This window comes from Sminthopsis crassicaudata, chromosome 4 (genome assembly GCF_048593235.1).
Source record: "Sminthopsis crassicaudata isolate SCR6 chromosome 4, ASM4859323v1, whole genome shotgun sequence".
Taxonomy (NCBI): domain Eukaryota; kingdom Metazoa; phylum Chordata; class Mammalia; order Dasyuromorphia; family Dasyuridae; genus Sminthopsis; species Sminthopsis crassicaudata.
The window spans coordinates 342422762-342442767 of NC_133620.1; the positions used below are offsets into that span (position 1 = coordinate 342422762).

General features: G+C 38.7%; 1 protein-coding gene across 2 annotated transcripts in view; it reads left to right on the plus strand.

Annotated features, from left to right (window-relative positions):
- The first annotated feature begins 15292 nt into the window (after positions 1 to 15292).
- The window catches only part of NSF (N-ethylmaleimide sensitive factor, vesicle fusing ATPase), a 192112-nt gene continuing 187398 nt past the window's right edge, over positions 15293 to 20006 (plus strand). The window contains exon 1 of one of the 2 annotated variants that reach the window (XM_074260997.1): positions 15293 to 15415. Coding sequence is in view for 1 of the 2 variants with exons in the window: in XM_074260998.1 (XP_074117099.1) it covers positions 15404 to 15415 (12 nt within the window). In the remaining variant the exon portion in view is untranslated. The remainder of the gene's footprint in view (positions 15416 to 20006) is intronic. The other variant, XM_074260998.1, reaches the window with a different exon arrangement.

Here is a 20006-nt window from a genome sequence, read left to right on the forward strand (position 1 = left end):
AAACACAATGTTTTATGTATAAGAAATTTTTAACAAATGTTTCTTGAAGGAACCAAGATTGCAAAATAGAAGGAAGTAATACTTCTGCACTGTCCTTCTATAGCTCCTTCAAGAGGACCTATAAAATGTAGCAGACCAAATCCTGATGGAGAAATCTTTAAAAAGTCATGAGTCTTTTGTCCAGCAAGGTTAGCATGGGTAGATTGACAAAAGGTCTTCAGATGTGGGAGACATATTTGAACAGAAATAACACACAAAGAGAGGCTGCATACCCCAAAAAAGGAAGGCTCAGATCCATACCAGCATGCTACAATGGTACTAATAGGTGCCAACTAGCAGCTTCATTGTCCAATTGTGGGTCACAGATCCATGGAAGGAGGAAAAGGGAGCTGTGCAGGCAATGGTATTACCTTGCCTAGGTGGGGAGGCCCTTTTGCCCAGAAAAGAGGAAATACAGAAACTAGTAACAGCAGTGATGTGGCTCTGTAATACTGGAGAAACTGAGGCAAGATAATAAATATTAAATATTAAAATTTAAAAATATTTTATTTGACATTTTAATATTTTATTTGAGAGGAAGAGATTGTGCATCCAGCAGAAAATGTGAGTTTCCTTTGAAATATATATACATGTGGCTCTTAAGCTATCAGGGTAGAGTCCAAGGCAGGGGGGTGGAATCCAAACTCTGGTGATCGGGAATCTTCAAGAAGGGACCATCAATCTGGTTCTGACAGGATGGGGGGTAGGACCATAAATTCTTACAAATTTGGAGTAAAGGAGATAGTCAAACCAGAGATAGAGGTAGGCAATGCCAATTAGGTATCTGAGATAGGATATCTGGAGTTTTATCTTTTGGAATGCCAGAGTGGCCACAGCCCTGATTATCTCAATTCTAATGCACTGGAGAGGGAGGTGTTGCAAGCAGGGGGATTTAGGCAGAGCAATAAAAGGAACTGAGGCAGAACAATAAAAGGGAACTGCAGCACAACAGCTCAGACCTCAAGCTCAGAAAATGGTCTTACTTTAAGTATGTAGCTTAATTTGCATAAAGTCAGGAAACCCAGACCAAAGAGGACCAACAGAGACTTCCAGCTGCTTACTACGGGCAGAGTCCAGCAGTGTCATATCAGTAACTTTACAAAGCTGGGGAGCAAAGATGGGGTGAGAGAGCGCTCATACCTTGATATAGATCAGAGCCCTTTGGGAGCAATAGAAGCTTGCAAATCCCCAGTCTGTCCCAGAGATTCTGAAATAACACAACACTCAGTGCCCCAAGGAAGCAGCAAAAGGACCAGTCAGCCCTTCTCTTCAGAAGTGGGGCAGAGCCTAGCCCTAAAATCAAGTCTTAGACATGAAGTAGGCAAAAAGAATGGGAAAGAAAGAAAGAAAGAAAGAAAGAAAGAAAGAAAGAAAGAAAGAAAGAAAGAAAGAAAGAAAGAAAGAAAGAAAGAAAGAAAGAAAGAAAGAAAGAAAGAAAGAAAGAAAGAAAGAAAGAAAGAGAGAGAGAGAGAGAGAGAGAGAGAGAGAGAGAGAGAGAGAGAAGAGAAAGAAAGAAAGAAAGAAAAAAAGAGAGAGAGAGAGAGAAAGAAAGAAAGAAAGAAAGAAAGAAAGAAAGAAAGAAAGAAAGAAAGAAAGAAAGAAAGAAAGAAAGAAAGAAAGAAAGAAAGAAAGAAAGAAAGAAAGAAAGAAAGAAAGGAGAACTACATGATAATGAACTATGTGGTGGTGAAAGTGTTCAAAACATAAGTGCAAAAGAAGATAATGACTCCAAAACGTTTACAAGCAAAGCCTCAAGGAAAAACAGAGCTTTGGCAAAAACTCAACTAGAATTCTTAGAAGAAATGAAGGAAGAGTTTAAAATGTTTTAATAAATGGAAGGAAAGAATTTAAGGATAAAAATTGAAAACAAATACACACAGAGTTGGATACAGAAATACATTTCACTCAAAAGAAAAATGGAGGAGGGAGACAGAAGGGAGGAGGACAAATTAAGGGAGGGATTACTTCTAAGCAAAACAAACTCAAGAACTTTGAGGTGGCAAAAAATGGGGATAGGAGGGGTTTCCATAAATTGGAAAATTAATGAACAGATTTTAGTATACAAAGGTGAAGGGTCACTATGGTGAATTTCTAGGGTCGTGACTGGTTCCAGAGGTCTAACACTGAAACATACTACCTACCTTCTGATAGAGATCAAAGACTGGGAAGAGAGAGTGACTTACATATGTGTGTATATATGGTAGTCAAGGAGCATCTCTGGTGTCAGGGCTTGCTGAGCCCTCCACCCGCTCATCCCCCAACTCTTACCTGTGACAACAAGAAGCTGCGGCAAGCAGTCACAACCCCTTAAAATTCACCTAAAGCCAGATGGAGGGTAACCAATAGAATTCCAGCCCCTCCACTAAATTAAGGGGGTCTTCTCAAAGCATGTGAAGACTCCCCCTCCCTTCCCAGCCCAGTTAGCTCCAGGGCCCATGAAGGAGACTGAATCAGGTGCTCTGTGTCCCTTAGAGCTTGGGCCTGACATCAAAGATTGCAGAGTCATCGATTTCATCCGGGCCATCTCCAATCGTCTAGACTTGTGTTCTGTCTCTGGATTTCATTGACTGACAATTTTGAGCAACTCACTTAAAGCCACTTTACTCACAAGTCAAAACATCATCCCTCATCCATTATTTCACCCCAACATCGTGATGTCATCGGCTCTCCTCAAAAAAAAAAAAAAAAAGTTTTAATATATATATATTTCAGCGTCTATATACTTGTTATATACATATACACACGTGTGTGTTACACATACATACATATGTACGTGTGTAGGAGTGAGTGCACACACATACTTCCTCAGCTGGAACTACAGTGAGTCTCGACCGCAAAGGCACATTTCCTCCCTCTTCCGGCACTTGGGCAGGGTTAAGGTCAGTTACGCAATACGACCCCGGGGGTGGCTAGGGACTGCGGAGGAAGGAGGGGCTCTCAGCTGTTCAAAGGCTGCCAATCTCCTTCCTGTCTTCCGGTCCTCGCGCCCGGGAAAGAAAGAGGAGGGAATATCATCTCCAGCAGAACCATTCTCCCCAGACCCGCTGGCCCTTGCCTATCCCTTCCTCTGCTTGCTAAGACAGCTCGAAACGGCGGAACTCAGCAGCCCAACCCAGCCCTAAACTCGGGGCGGAAGCCAGACATTTACAAGGCTCTGCTCAAAATACCTTACGGCTCCTAGGTCACTGGTCAATTCCCCACCCTAAAAGAGCAGTCGACTAGCGCAGAGGCGGGACCAACGCGCAACCAATAGCCCTCCCCCTTTAGAAGCTTTAAAAAACCAATGAACGCGTGGCATCGTGAATGACAAGGCACTAGACCAACCGAGATGAAGGAACCTGATCCAGGCTAGCCCGGCCCATTGCAACCTAGGTGACAGAAGGAAGCCCTCTGGGAATGACTGATTCTTCTTCCAATCGTAGCCCTACAAGTCGCGATGAACTACCTATCCCCGCCCCATGACAACTAAAACCCAATCAGTACAAGCGAAAGCATTCTGTTGTGCTCAGCCAATAAATGCATGCGAAGTTCTGTCATCAGTTGGGGATGGGAGTAGGAAAGGATGGAGAGTCACCTCCCTGGAGCAAGTTAAGAAAAATAGTTGTTGCTGTTCTGAGGAGGGAAGCAGGAAACGATGGAGGAGAGTGGGAAAAGGAAACCTTTATTAAATCCTTATTGTGCCGGACAAGCTGCTAACTACGCCTGCCCTCAAGCAACTTACATTCTGAGGGGAGAGAGGGGGAGACGGTCCAAAGAAGCGGAACAGGGGTTGGGGGTGTGGAGGGAAGGCACTCTGCGAGGGGGCCACGGTTCTGAAGTCTGGAAGCCAGGAACAAGACTTGCAGGAGAACAAATATCAGCCTGAGGCCCTCCACAAAAGGGAGGCTCCTGGAGGAACTCACCAACGGGAGACCGGGGCGAAGTTCAGGGGGGGATATTCCAATATGAGAAGACCACAAGAGTGGTTCAATGTTCCAAGACTTTCCTTGGAGAACCTTAGAGCAGGGAGGAAGGTTAAAAAATCCTCTCTAGTCCATTTGTTCTGCTGAAGAGCATTGCAGAAGTTGAATTTTGTTTCACATTAATTTCATAGAATTGGAATACAGGAGGGACTGGATGGTTTTACCTATTCATTTTAAAAAGAAATGATGTCTAGAAAAATACTAATGATGCACACAATTAATAAGCAGCAGAGCCAGACTTCCATCCAGCTCAGGCTTATGCAGGGCCTTTTACACAGGAGCTTTATAAATGATTATTTAATTGAACCTGAAAAAATGAATCTTACAATTCAATTTAGCAATTTATGAACCACCTCACATATTCTACCAGTGTGTGCACAAAAAAGTACAATACAAGCCACAGATTCAATTTAAAGACCATTTATTAGTTTCCTATAACATACCAGACATCATACTAGATACTGGACATACAAAAACAAAAATGCAACAACCCCCTTCCTCAAGAAGCTTACATTCCACTCAAAGTTTTAAGTACTAACTTTGTGGGGAGCACTGTGCCAGGCATTGCTCTTTCCTCAAGATACTCAAGAGCAAAAGGCTTCGGTTTAATAAATATGAAGTAATAGCAATATTATTTTTAATATAATAATATACTAGCATTTATATAGTACTTTTGATGTAACTGATGTAGCAAATGATGGGCATTTGTGATAGGTTTAGGAAAAGCACCAAATGTTGGAGTTCTGTCGTGTGAACAATTCACAATTTCCCTTCTCTTTGGCAAAGGTAGGTTTATTTAGGAAAAGAGGATCACAGACAAAATTAAAAAATACAATAGACACCAGGAATAGTAAATATGAAATAGAGCAGGAGAACATATAAAAGACAGGTTATTTAGAGGAACTCACAATTACCCAGTAGAAAAGGAATTCTACATGAGGTTGGGGCATGCCTTAACTGGCACACTAAATCCTAAAAGGTATTTGGCACCCTAAAAAAGTTAGTTAGATAATCTGACTGGATTATCTGCCAGTACTTTACCACAAGAGAGTAGCCCAATGACATTCAAAAACCTCTTTTTCAGTTGGAACTTCAGCTAGGGAATAATTTATTTCAACTTAAAGTAAATGGTCAATAGCTTCAGCATTGATTGATGATGGTCTGTTGAAAACACTATGGAAGTGTTCAGCCCATCTATCTAGGATCATGTTCTTATCACTAATCAGTGTGACACCATCAGAACTGAGTAGTTAAGAAACACCTGAAGGATATTTGGCTCATAAATATCCTCCACAGAGGGGGAAACCACTGTATTAAACCGATCTCTCTCAGAGCCTTCTTCCTGCCTGCCCCAGGAAACAATTCCATCAATGTTCTAATTTCTCTTGGCCAACCACACTCACCATTCAGGACCTCATCACCAGTGTTCTATTAACATCTCAGACTCAACAACTTCAAAATGGTATTTATTTAATTTTCCTTAAAACCATTTCTCCTAAAAAATAACCTACTTTTATTGAGGGTAACATCATCCATTGAGTTGCCCCAGGTCTGCAATCTTGATGTCATCTTGACACCCTCACATTTAGTGAGTTACTAAATCTTGTCAATTCTACCTCCACAGCACATCTAAGAACAGATTTCTCTTTCCCTCTCACAAAGCCACCATGTATTCAAACACATATGTGTCACACTGGTTGTGTCTAATCACCCTCTGAGGGGCAAATAGCTTTCTCACTATGATGGGGTTGTCCAAAATCTAGAGCCCAAAGGAAGTTGGGGCAGCTTTCCTAGTATATGGGGACTTTAAGTAGAAGCTGTAGGCAATGTCATTATTCTCAGTTTCTTCCTCTACTCACTCAATTTCCTTCTTTTTCTGAAAGATTCTGGTATTGGAGGAATGTCTAACCATTGATAACCCCATAGTTTGTAGTCCAGGACCCTTCTAAATTTCTATGCTGCTTCCTTTCTTGCTCTGATGACACTTTTTGATTGGTGGAAACAGGGTCTATTCTACTCCTTCCCATCCCTTTCTGTGATAATAGCCAGGTGAGGGAAAAACCAACTAAACATGTTTCTACCCTTAGATTCCTTTGGTCCCTTTTTATAATTTCTTTACCATGGAGTTTTGATTGGTTTGGGCAAGAAATTTAAAAATTTGTATTTTAAGTTTTAAAGGTTAATCACCACTCCTTCAGCTGCATTTCCAGGTAGTTCTTTATGACATAGTTGGAAACATGCTTTTTAAATCAAAGTGGTTTCTGAGAATTTTATAATGAAAGGGAGAATCTGATTAAAAGGAAATCTTTACAATGGATATTTTTATGTAACCCCAACCCCAAAGTGTATTGGCATGAGATTCTTCCTTTTGATAGAGATTAATGATCTTTGCTTTTGACAAGGCAAAAGAAATCAGGAAAGAGGAAAGCTCTTCTATCTTTTCTGAGCTTTCTCCAAGTCACTGAATCTCTTCAGACTTCAGGATCTTCTCAGTTCCATTTTCAAGAGAGAAGATGGAAAATGCCAACTTCACTTCAAGTTGCTAAAGGATTTCCAAGAAGCTAACCTTAGAAAAGCTGGCAGGCTCCACTATGTGCCCATCCCCAACTAGCTAAACTAGAAACTTCAAGGAATTTCCCCTTGTGTGAGATCTAGGAGTCTCTTTGAGCTATTACATTGTCCCCAATGGGAGAGCTTCTTCACTTTGTATTGACTGGTATGTTGTCTTCTCTGTATACATTATCTGATTTTTGTTTGGCTGTGCTTTGGATAGATGGGTTTCTGTGATAATTGCTTTGTGTGTTTATTGTGGGACTGGTATTTTATGGAAAAGGAATCAAGCCTTGGATAAAAGCTTGAAGCCTTCCTTCTTCCAATAATGAAACAGTGGTCAGAAGTTGGATTGAACCTAAAAATCATATGCCCTTGGCAAATAATTGTTAAGTGAACAGATAGACATAATGCTAGCCAAATATCTCTGCTCTCTTTGAGAAGAGCAGAGCAATTGCCCCTGACCCCAACCTCCTTTCTCTGCTCTTGGCAAGATTTAATGTCTCCCTTGAGGAAGAGTCACAGGAAAAAGATGCCAAAGATCATCTATTCTGTCTTCCTTCAAGTCATGTGATGAGACATCCATGCTACATATAGAGGACAACTCTCATAATATGTAGGAATTCCCTGCATTTGATTATAGTTTGTTTATTTTTTAAGTTATAAAAATAATTTTCTTTAGTTTGAGTTATAAAAGTAATTCTCTTTATGATTGAGAATTCAATAAATGTCCAGCTTTAACATAAAAAATAAGATTCCCTGGCATGCAACCAACTGAATGGGATGTACATGATCATGACACCAATTTTGTCCCTCAATGAAGCTTGCTTAAGGGAGTCACTGTAGCCTTTGATTAGTTTCTTTGCTTCCATTTTATCCCTTCCCCAGGCCATCTTCCACGGAGCTGCCAAATTAATATTGCTAAGGTTTATTTGATGAGAACACACATCTCGAAAATCTCAAGGAGCTCTGTATTGCCTCTAAGGTAAGACACAAATACTTTCAGCTAAGCTTTTGAGGCTAACAACAGCCAGAATTTAGTTGTCCAGGGATTGTCTTCTAAAGATTACCTATTCAAAAACCAGCAGTCTTCTTCAATAGGTCTTTATCACCCTCAGGGAAAAAAAAAAGACAAAGCAAAAGAGGTGGCTCTGGATTTGGGGTCCAGTTGTGAATTCATCTTGGAAATCACATTTTTCACTGACATATATGTGTACCTGCCATATCTGTTAAAAGGAAAGAAGGAGAAAGAATCTCTTCCATCAGGAAATCCAAGGAAGGTTGGTTTAATCCTAAACTATGGGTAAGCAACTTTTCCTGTCTCAGTTGCTCTATTTCTCTGCTGCTTATACAGTCAAGTCTAGCAGATTTCAGATAAGCATTCCATTTATAAAAACTTTTTCAGAAAGTCTAAGTTGAAAGAAAGTTTGGAAAGAGATCATCAAATGACAGTTTCAGGTATGTGGTCACAGTATGGTTTGTCAATGTAATATAAAACTCAGGTCAAGTACATTTTTAAAATCTCCCACATAGGGGAAGAGAGCAAAACCACAGAAAATTAGCTATTTCAGAGGCATATTCCATTCTCATACCCATAAATCCAGTACCTGGCATAAGAACTAATGTACTTTTGCATAACTGCACATGTGGTTTCTTAATTGTGGGTGGGGAAAAGGGAAAAAACCTAAAACTCAAAAATCTTAAAAACAAATATAAAAAAATAATTGTGAATTTTTTTTTTGAATTTAACTGGGGAAAGATATTAAATAAATTAATTAATTAGAATATTCAGATAAGAGTGTAGAGTTAGTTCTCTAAGAGTTTGTAAACTGAAAGATCTAGAATATCAAGGGAAATGATGAAAAGAAGTAAGGATAAAGAGGAAACAGCACTCCCATATCTCAAACTACATTATAAAGTAGTAGTCATTAAAACTATCTGGTATTGGCTTAAAAATAGACAGTTCAATGGAACACAATTGACAAGGAGGATTCAAAAGAGAGACAGAGACAGACAGAAGGAAAAGCCGTCTTGTGCTCATTGGATACACTCTAAAAATACTAAGTGACTATAAGTTTGAATGTAGTGCCCTCACAAGGACAAATTCTCTTGCTGTTTAATTAAAGAATTAATTGACAATCTGTATTGCTGTAAATTTGTGGAAAGTAGTACTTAAACTGAATATGGGCTGCTACATTATGTCAAGTATGGCTTGAAATACCCACCAAGTATTAAATTTTAGATCCAAAGTCAGGTGTTCTGATTATGATTTTAGAGCTCTTTCCATTATACTATATTAAGAAAGATGAGTTTTGCAGTGATATGAGAAACAATACAATACATGGACATAATAGTGAAGGTCTTTATTGTGTGTGATGTTCTGTTTCTCAAAATAGTAATCGTTCTCTGGGAGGAGGTTTCTTGGGGAGTTTCTGGAGGCAGCCTTGGCTTCAGTTCAATAATCCCAAAATGCAGCCAGGGGTTAAAATCCAGATCCTTTATTTTCTCCTTCAAGTCTTGTATCCTTCTCTTGGAGCTCAGCTAGTTTTCTGGAGGCCTTCCTCTCTCTCTTTAGTTCCCAATGAGCTCTTGTCAGAATGTCACCAGCCAGCACTAACATCTAAGTAGGAATAAAATCTTGACTCCTCCTCCCTGAATCCTGGCTCCTTATATCCTCCCAGAGAATGGGCTTGTGGGTACTCCCTGGGCTTGTGGGAGCTCCTTAAAAGTATGCTCTCTTAAAGGTGTGAAAGGTGTGAACTCTGAATTGTTAAGTACCATGCTAAATTAGATAATTATATCCATTACAGTGACTTAGCACCTTGTAAGAATCTTAACAACTGTGGGGTGGTAATGGGAGGAAATAAAACTTAGTAACCCATTAGATATTAGAAGAAAGAGAAGAGTTAAAGATTATACTAAGATATCAAATATGTAGGTCCTGATGAGCCACTGACAGAAATACTGAAGTGAGGATAGTAGATTAAGGGGAACTTATAATAAAATTCCCATTTTTATATATATCTAGCTCTTAACTAGTGTGAATAAAGAATCTTCAGAAGCAGCTCCATGTATATGAATTCATATTATTCGGTTATATTATGTAAAATATGGTAATAGATTCAAGCCCAATATTCATAATTGGGAACGAACTGTATTATGTTTGAGAAATATTGAAACATGTAGGTGGAGAAATCACTAGCAGCAATTGTTTAAGTCTCAGAAGAGGAGTGGATAATGATTCCTTAGGCTTTTGACAGTTGGTATGATGAAGTCTGTACTATAGAAATCTGGCTGTGCAAAGTCATTAAAATACCTTTCACAGGACATTATCATTTCAGGCATTTCTAATTAATGACAAGGGTTTCATTTTTACTCATACACAGAATTCCTTTGATGCAATCTTTTCCCTTTAGATCTTGATAATGTCTCATGGTTGTTCTTAGATTCACTTTAAACAGCAGCATAGCTTTCTCATTATTGAGGAATGGGCGAGACTTCTGCTGCTGCATTAAAAATGCTAATGTCTTTTCCTCAGTACTAAGGCCAGGGATGAAGAAATGGAGAACCATAAAATCTTAATTTAGAGCTGGGAGTAATCAGAAATATCATTTATTCCAGTCCATTCTCTTTCCTTATATTCAAAACATCATATGCCTACTATCCCCAGGCACAATACTAGATGCCAGAGATGAAAAGACAAAAAAAACCAAAACAACAAGCTATTCCTGACACAAGGAGCTTACATTCTATTGGAGGAAACTAACGTGTGCACATATAAGGAAATACCAATTTTTTCCTGTGAGGCAATTGGGGTTAAGTGACTTGCCCAGGGTCACACAGCTAGGAAGTGCTAAGTGTCTGAGACCAGATTTGAACTCAGGTCCTCCTGACTTCAGGGCTCATGCTCTACCCATTACATCAACTAAGTGCCTCCCCCCCAATTTTTAATAGGTATAGCTATTTTTATTTGCATGTATATATATGTAGTATTGTATATGTAGTATAGTATATGTATAAATATGTACACACATATTTTATATATATGCATGTGTCTAGACATACACACATGCTATATATGTATGTGTATATTGCATATATATATAATGCAAATATTGATAGTACTTACCTCTTAGAATTGTTGTGAATGATAAAATGAGATAACATTCACACAGTGCCTTCCACACTTTAAAGTGCTACCTTATTATATTGTTATAGAGTGTTAGTTATTAATGCTATTATCTATATTTATATTCATGAACTCTTTAATCTGATCTGCATATATTTCATATTTGCCTGTCTAAACATATGTTGTTTTGTAGATAAGGAAACCAGGAGTTAGAGAGTTGAAGTGAGCTGCTCCAGGTAACACAAATAGTAAGGGGAAGACTCTTCTCAATGACTTTCTTAGATCAGTTTATCTTAAATATTGAATCAACCGAGGTACAAACTAGATATAGAGAAAACAGTATAATCTGTATAACCTTTTGGAGAAAGAAGTTCAGGCTGAAGCACAGGAGGGAAAAAATGAAGAAAAGGCCCAAATAGCTCAACTGTTCTAAAATGCACATACAATAGGAACAGTGACACAATGCTGACCTCCTGATTTTGCTTAATTGCAATCTCCAGAGATGTCAATGTTGTCCTTGGTTATACCAGTGATTCTTAAACGTTTTCCACTTGTGATCCTTTTTCGCCCATGACATTTTTATACAATCCCAGACATATATATATTTATGGGTAGAGCATGTTTGCATGTGATCACCCTCATTAGATATGTATGTATACAAATCAAACATTAACTGATAATAAATCATAATTCCATAATTCACACATTGAGTTGTGAAACCTCATATGGGTTGTAACCAACAGTTTAAGAAGCATTGGACTATACCAACCTTCCCACCTGTTTCAGAACTCTTATCTTTACCTTAGGATGCTATAAGACTCTTGTCACCATTTGAATCCTTCCTGACAAAGGACATTCTATTTTTTTCCAAGTTTCAAAGTGCTTTTTAAAAAAATAAGCTTTTGTTGATATATTCTGTTTCTTACATTAGAATTATTATAAATATCCCTCTTTCTCTCCCAGAGAGGTATCCCATATGATAATTTTTTTAAAGAGGAAAAACATCAGCAAATTGATCAGTACATTGAGAAATTTTGAAAATATGTGCAATGTCCAACATCCAAGCATCTCTGATGGATATTCTACTTTTAATGCAGAGTCTACTTACCTAAAATCAATTTGTCTACTTTTAAGTGCCATAAATATTCAGGACTGATTGTTTTATTTTTAGCTGAGTCTAGCATTTATGTAATAACTCATCTTTCCTTTTTTTATTAAAAAGTCAATTTAATTAAACAACCATTTATTAAGCACCTATTATGTACAAAATACTTTGCTAGGTGATGAGGATAAAAGAAAAAAAAAATGAAACAGCTCCTGTCTTCAAAAAGCTTATATTCTATTGAGTTCACATTCATGGGTTTATCACCAAAAGGTTGGTTATTAGTTAATGAATATTTTCCCAGCCATAGTAACTCATGAAATAGTTTATTAGAGTCAGAATGTTGGTGTTGTCAGGGACTTTGGAGATCATCTACTTAAATAGTGTTATTTTATAGATGAGAAAACAGAGGCCTGAAGAAGGGAAATGATTTGCCTATGGTAACACAGCAAGTAAATGACAAAGTCAGTGTTCAAACTGAAGTACACTAATTCCAGAACCAAGGCTCTTTCTAAGCAATCAGTGTCTATAAAGTGCCTACTATGTGTGAGCCATCAGGCTGGGTACTGAGAATATAAGTACAAAGAATGAAACAATCCCTATACAAAATGAGGTCACAACCTAACGGAAGAGGCACATACTGCATAAAAATAAACCATATATGCATATATGTATACACATTTGTATACAAATGAAGTGGTAAAATATAAAATAATTGGGGAGCATATTTGGGGAATCAGAAAAGGCTTCATGTAGAAGATGGTGCCTGAGCTGCAGCTTATAGGCAGAGAGGGATTATTGGAAGAGGAAATAGGACACTCCAGCTCTGTGCCCCCGCTTGTTACACCCTCCCTCTTCTGCTGCTCTGACTACTGATTTCCCTTGTTTCCCTAAATTCCCAACTAAAATCCTACCGTCTACAGGAAATCTTTCCTAAATCCTCTTAATTCCAGTGCTTTTCCTCATTAATTATTTCCTGTATATTCTGTACTTAGATGGCTATACACACATACTTCTGTGCACACTGCATACACACACACATACATACACACATTTGTTTGCATGTGGTCATCCTCGTTAGATTGTTAGCTTCTTGGGGTTAGCCACTGTCTTTTGCCTCTTTTTTGTATCTCAGGTGCTTAGTGATGTGTTTGGGGTTTAGCACCAAATGATGTATTTGAGATTCAGAACCAAATGATGAGATTTCAGGCACCAAATATCACCTCTTTTTGTATCCCAGGTATTTAGTGATGTGTTTGGAGTTTATAAATAATGCTAAGGTTGAGGTTCAAATGATATTTCAGACACCAAATGTTGGGGTTCAGTTATGTAAAGAATTCACAATGGCCATTCTCTGGCAAACAGTAGGTTTATTTAAGAGAAGAGGTGCTCTGGTAACCAATTTTATACCTCTATGGTATCACCAAACTTTGGCTTCAGTTCAATTCTCTCCTCACAGGCCACTGTATTTTATGCTCAGCTTCTGGACATTACTTAAGAAGTGTCTCTGGATTTGGTCTCTAAAATTTCAGTGTCAATCTCTTGACTTCCTCCTATTTAGGAACCCAACCCACTTTTCAAAAGATTTCTTTAACAAATTAAAAGAGTGGGGAAATAATGAGATACTGAGTAACTAGATGGGACTGGCAGAGAAAAACTGAACTAAGATTATTGCTTGAGACAAACAAGAAGGGTACTGATGGGGATCAGTTCAACTTTATAGTCCTATCCTTTGTGGAGGTCTTGGGTAGCCCAGCTTTGCTATGTCCAGTCAGAAATCCAAGTTATGCCAAACCTCCAAGATTAAATTTCTCCTATAAATCTGTCCATGGCTTATAGCATCTTTGCTGAACCACTTTTGGGTTAGCCCATTGCATTCCGCATCATGGAATCTTTCTCCTCCCACTTTCCTCTATGCTTCATAATGTCTTTCTCCTTTATATAGTTAACTAAATTTTTTACGGTGCTAAACTTGTCAATAGATCTAGCCTGTTAAGAGCAAACTCCAGTCATAATTTGTGAGTTCTACTAGGGAACTTGTCTTTTCCATTGTTGATTGTTACAAACTCTCCCAGATCGATTTCATATTTATCACTCCTGGTGTCTATTGTACCTCGTTTTGTCTGTAATCTTTTCTCCTAAATAAACCTACCTTTTGCCAAAGTGAATGGCCATTGTGAATTCTTCACATGACCGAACCCTAATATTTGGTGCCTGACCATCAATTTCATCATTTGGTGCTAAGCCACAAACACATCACTTAGTACAGTGTCTGACACATACTAGGCACTTAATAAATATTTGTTGATTGATTGATTAATTGAAAGAATTTAAGTAGGGAAATTTGGGAAATCAGGAAAGAAATATAATCATGAATCTTTTGAAGTACTGATAGATAAGCATAATCATATATAGTAATTATCAATAATAGTTGATATATATGTATTTAGGAAGGCAATGCTTTGCAAAATGCATTACATATACTATCTCACTTGATCCTCATAACATTTTTGTTTAGAGTCAACATTATGCTGGTTTCAGTAAGCCTAAAATTAATATTTCTCAATGAGATTGACAATGGCTCAAAAAAGATCAGGCTAGTAATTCACAAAGGAAAAACTCAATGAATGAAGAAGATATATTGTCTAGATTATGACATATGGTAGGATTGGCAGCCCAATGAATCAGTATATCTTGGGCAAGCACTGCAATTGGACACTGATTCTGAGTAGTAGAAGGAAGGTGGCTGGATTGTCTTGGAAGAAGTGTTTAGCACTGCCAATAATTCCATTTATTCCCTGGATTGGAATCCTAGTTTTTAAATAATAATCATCCTGCCCAATATTCAATAGCTACAAGTTATAGCACACCATTATTGTGGAGACCAGAAAGAAATCAGGGCTTGATTTATTGTTTTGATGATTGTTTAGACTTAAAGTGATGAAGAAAATGTTAATAATAGAAACTAAACTTAAAGGTGTATCTTGGATATTGCTTTTTCCTTTCTTTTCTTTTCTTTTCTTTTTTTAAGAAAGGGGCGGTTGTTAAACATTTACAAGCATATCCCTAACAGCAATCCATTTCATTACTGCAAATTCCGGAGCAGAGAGCTTGTTAGGAGTCATGATTTGGATGAAGCAGAGGATTACACCCTTCTGACTGCAATTCTATGCTTAGCTGATAGAGGAGTGACATAAAATGGGAGACACAAGGCTTTGCCGGGTATAAAAGGGAGAAATGTGCCAACAGGGCACTCCAGGAAGCTTCCAGTTTCCAATCCAAAATGGCGACATAAATCCTCCACGTCCATCAGTTCTCCCGAAACAACGCATTTTCTGAGCTGCAGCCTGCAGGGAGGGGGAGGATGTTAGGAGAGCTCTCAGAACCTCTCTAGGCTCGGGAGGGGCGCTCTCGTAGCAGAGTGAGAGCGGGCCCGAATCGCGGCGGCGCGCGCTCCCGCGCGTTGGGCCTAAATTGGGGGCAGCAGAGGGAGAACGCTGGAGGTGACAGGCAGAGGTGCGCGCGCGCGTTCCCGTGGCTCTGCGGCTCTGCGGCTGCGCGGCGGGGGCGTGCTTAGTAGCGGGCGAAGCTGCAGCTGAGGTGCCGTACTTGTCGGTTAAGATGGCGGGCCGGGTGAGTGAGGGTCCGGGGCCGGGGGAATCAAGGAAAGCTCTGGGCTCTGGGTACCCCTGTCTCTCTAAAAGGCTAGTCTTCCCAGGGGCTGAGGTTAAGCAGGAATGTAGGGCGGCTGGGGAAGAGGTGGCTTTAACTAATGCCAGGCGGTCTAGAAGGGAAGAGAGCGTGGGCTGGAAGAGCGATTGTAGGGAGGAATGGAATGGAGCCCCTCCGTAGGTACGGGGCAGCAGACCCTCCCCCACTCGGGGCTGTATGGTCCAGTAGTCCCCTTAATTACAAGCCGGGCAATACTCAGTGCTGGATTGCCTGACCAGCCTCTACTCTCTCTCCCCTATCCACTCTCTCTCCCCTATCCACCCTCTAGACTGGCCGGTTCTTCTCCATCCGGTGCGGGCTGCTGTGAGCTAGAGTATGTGTGAGAGTGAGGGGGGGCACGGAGAAAGGCGGTCAGTTCTTGAAAGGCGGTGGTGGTGAGGACGGGATGACTCAGTATTAAAACCGTGGTTATGTGGGGGTGACTTGTCACTGTTGTAGCTGGGCGGAAGATGCTGCTACAGCAGAATCTCATTTAGCTAGGCTTAGGTTTTTTGTTTTTTTTTTAAATTAATGACAGCTGCTCAGAATGCAACAGTCCAATTCCGTGGATCAGGGCTTTTTTCCCTTACTTCCTCCTTTATCCTATCTGACTGCAGTATGGGAAGGATTGCATGAGAATGGGGCTGGGTTATGTGCTGAGTGGCTGTACTGCAGTATGCAATCTGTTAAAAGGCTTGAGCTGCATGCATCTAGCTTAGAGATGGCACCTGCTGCAAACCTGGCTAATGTTAACTTCGTCATTAGGGGATTACAGAGGTGCTTTTCTGAGTGCTACTTTTGCTAAGATGTTTGAATGAATTACATACTGATGACGATAATGAACTTATGTGCACATACATCTTCCTCATCCTAGAATTACAGGTCATAGAATCTTCGACTTGGAAGGCTCCTTAGAGGTCATGTAGATTTGTCCTTATGCAGTCAGTAATCCCTCTCCAGTATCTCTATTAGATCTTCATTCAGGCGCTAGTGAAACACAGCCAATGAAGGGGAAATTCATTAGGTAACAAAGTAGCCTCTGACATTCATTGTTGATCATTTCAGTTCTAATTTATATTAATCTGAAAATGACCTCCCTGCATGTTGTAGCTCTGACCCTTTTGTTCTATTTCTGTTCTTTGAGTCACAGAACAAATCTTAATCCCTTTTGGACATGATAGTTCATCAAATGACCATGATTCCTAAAGATTTAAATGTTGCCATTTATTTCAAACCTTCCTCATATTGACACGATTCCTAAATACTTCATAAATTCTTCAGTGTGTCCATTCCATTTTGTCATTCTCCATCTTTAAATGTGTGGCTAAACACAAAATCCTTGATATTGCCCCATAGGTGCAGACTACAGTGAGCTTGTTATCTTCCTTTCTCCTGGGCATAATATTTTAATACTGCACTCTGCTTGCAGTTGCTGTTATTATGTCATGTGTTGACTCACATTGTGTTCCCAATTAAACTAAAACCCTTTGGTCTTTTTCACATGAACTACTATTAAACCAAATTTCTCCCATGCTGAGTTTGTGCAGGATTTTACATTCAATCCCAAAAAAAATCAGCCCTGTGGAAGAGGAAGAAAAAATATATGGTATACCTTTTAAATTTGATGACAGTTCAATTCTATTGAGATATTTTTTCATTTTTATTCATGTGGTATGGCATTTTAGCTTCCCTCTCAGTATTGTCCACAAATTGATAAGCACATCTTTTATTTTTATCCACTTCATTGGTAACAATGTTGTTCTGAACAGGATGGTGACTATTGCAGGTGACTACTTCATGCTGACATTGGTCTATTAATGCTCTTTGAATATGTTGATTCTCCAAGCTATGAACCAGCTCACATATCCATTTTATTCCCAAGAGTAACCCAAGAGTGGTTAAATACAATCCTGGTTACTTGTATGACATTAAGCAAGTCACCTGACCTTTCTGTAAAATGAAAAGATTGCATTAGATGACCTCAAGGCCATTACAGGTCTAAATTCATGATCCTGGAATAGCTGGTGGCGCAGTGGATAGAGCACCAGCCCTGAAGTCAAGAGGAACTGAGTTTCAAATCTGACCTCAGACACTGAACACTTCCTTGCTGTGTGACCCCAATTGCCTCAGCAAAATAAATAAACAAATAAATTCATGATCCAATGAAATATTTTATTGAAATTTTTAAAAATCACTATCTATGGTATACTTCTGATCTACTTGTCTTGTAAACCTATTTAAAAAGATGCAAGGCTATTTTGATGTTATTTGTTCTTGATGAATCCATGTAGGACTATAGTGATCACTGTGGTGTAGGTTTTTATCACTTCAAAATCTATCTGAATTATTTCAAAAGCCTGCTGGTTGATCCCCCTACCTCAGGTCTCTCCCCATTCCAATCCATCCTCTACTTAGCTGTCAAATGTATCTCTTAAAATGCAAGTCCAACTGTATCACACTTCTCCCTATCTCTCTTTCTCCCTTTGAGTAACTCCAGTGCTCCCTTTGCCTCTAGGATCAAATATAAAATCTTCTCTTTGGCTTTCTAAGCTCTTCATAACCTATTCCTCCTACCCTTCTAGTCTTCTCACACCTTATTCCCTTCTATTGAATCCCATGACATTGACCTCTTTGCTATTTCTTGAACAAAATACCCAATTTCCCAACCCTGAGTTGGCTGCCCTTTGTGACTGGGGATATGCTCCCTCCATTTCTCTGACTTCTTAAATATCTGAGTTATAATCCTGTCTTCTGTAAGAAGTATTTTCTAATCCTAATTCTTAGTCCTAGTGCCTTCCATTTGAGTATCCCCAGTTTATTCAGCATGTATCTTGTTTGTACATAGTTGTTTGTGTATAGGCTCTCCCCTAAGAATGGGAGCTTCTTTTTTTTTTTTTTCCCCAGTACTTAGCATCCAGTGCTTGGCATATAATATGTACTTAATAAATCCTAGTTGACCAGTCTCTTTCATACATATACAACATTTGCTTGATAAGCTATTTTGGAATGTCACTAGGGATTAATGTCTAGGTTCTAGAATTCAAATTTTTAAAAAATTGGCATTTGCCTATGCCCAGTCTTCTGGCTCCTCTCTTTTTTTCATGATTTTTCAAAGATTTGTTTCTTGTTTAGATTTAGAAACTTGTCAAAATAGTTTTTATCTTTCCACTTTTTTCTGTGTATCATGGAATTTTTTTTTAAATTTATAATAGCATTTTATCCTTGTCCTTTAATTGTCCCTGTTTGGGTGCCACATGTTGGACTACACAGGAGAGCTGTTGAAATATACGGGAGCCACCTGACAGTGGCTGCTGGAGATCCAACCCAGACCTGCAGATTGGATCTCCTCTTGTGAGAGGATGATACAAGGAGACTGAGAGGTCATTGTGTTGTCTGACCTCTCTTCTCTTCCCTTTGCCTCCAATTTATCTCATTTCCAGTCCTCAACACCTGTGTCAGCAAAGGCTGCCCTGTAACGCTTTCAGATGTTATGATCCACAGTTATGGAGGCTTTCAGAGAATTGATCTACCCCCTAACATTTAATAATAACATTTATAGTTAGCATATAATTCCTTAAAACCATTTATAATTCTTCATATCTTTTATATCAGACCTACAATAGAATAAATATCTTGCTTAGGGTTGGTTATAAAGATAACTTAGTTTTTGCCTTTTATATCTATTCTCAGGTAAACTAGGAAATTTGCAAGAAAATAAAATACTTGAAATTATTTATTATAGATTGATTAAGAAATAACTAAAATCTGAGGAGCAAGGAAAATTTACTTATAAAAATATTTACAGTATCATTTTTGCAATTGAAGTTGTAATAAGAATGATTTCACAAAAAACTGGAAAGATAAATGAATGTAACAGAAAAAGAATTGATTTGGATTAGTCTTGTGTACTTTAACATTCCCTAATTTATAGACATCTAATATATAAATGACCCATGTGAACAAACATTTTTGCTGCTTCTGTTCCCCAGTTGCTTTAAATTTGAATTCCCTGCAGCTAATGCCTTGGAAATGTTATGAAAATACATAAAGCTTTTAGAAGGGTTTGGTAGAGGGACTAAATCTTTCCTTTCTTTAGCATAAAGAACTCTTGCTAGGAAATTCCCTTTAAATATATACCTGCTTTTCAGTAGGTTGTATGCAGCCTTCTGTTTAAGTATGTTTTAAGTAGTTTGCTCAAGGTGATGGCGCTAGTATCTGTCTGAGGCAGGACTTGAATCCAGGTCTTCCTGTTTTCAAGGCCATCTCTCTATCCACTGTTGGGAATGATTTCTAGACACGGGCATCATAGATTTCAGAAATTCATTAGAAATTCATTTAGTTTATCCTGAATCTTCTTTTAAAAATATGAATTGAGTATCAAGGGTTCATTTATGTATTAGTGTTGATCTTTTCACATTGGATTGAATTTTCTTTGAGTTCTCCCCTGAGAGAATGGGTATTTTGATGGAAGACAAAGAAGTGCATCATTCAGGACTTCTTATTTCATCATATT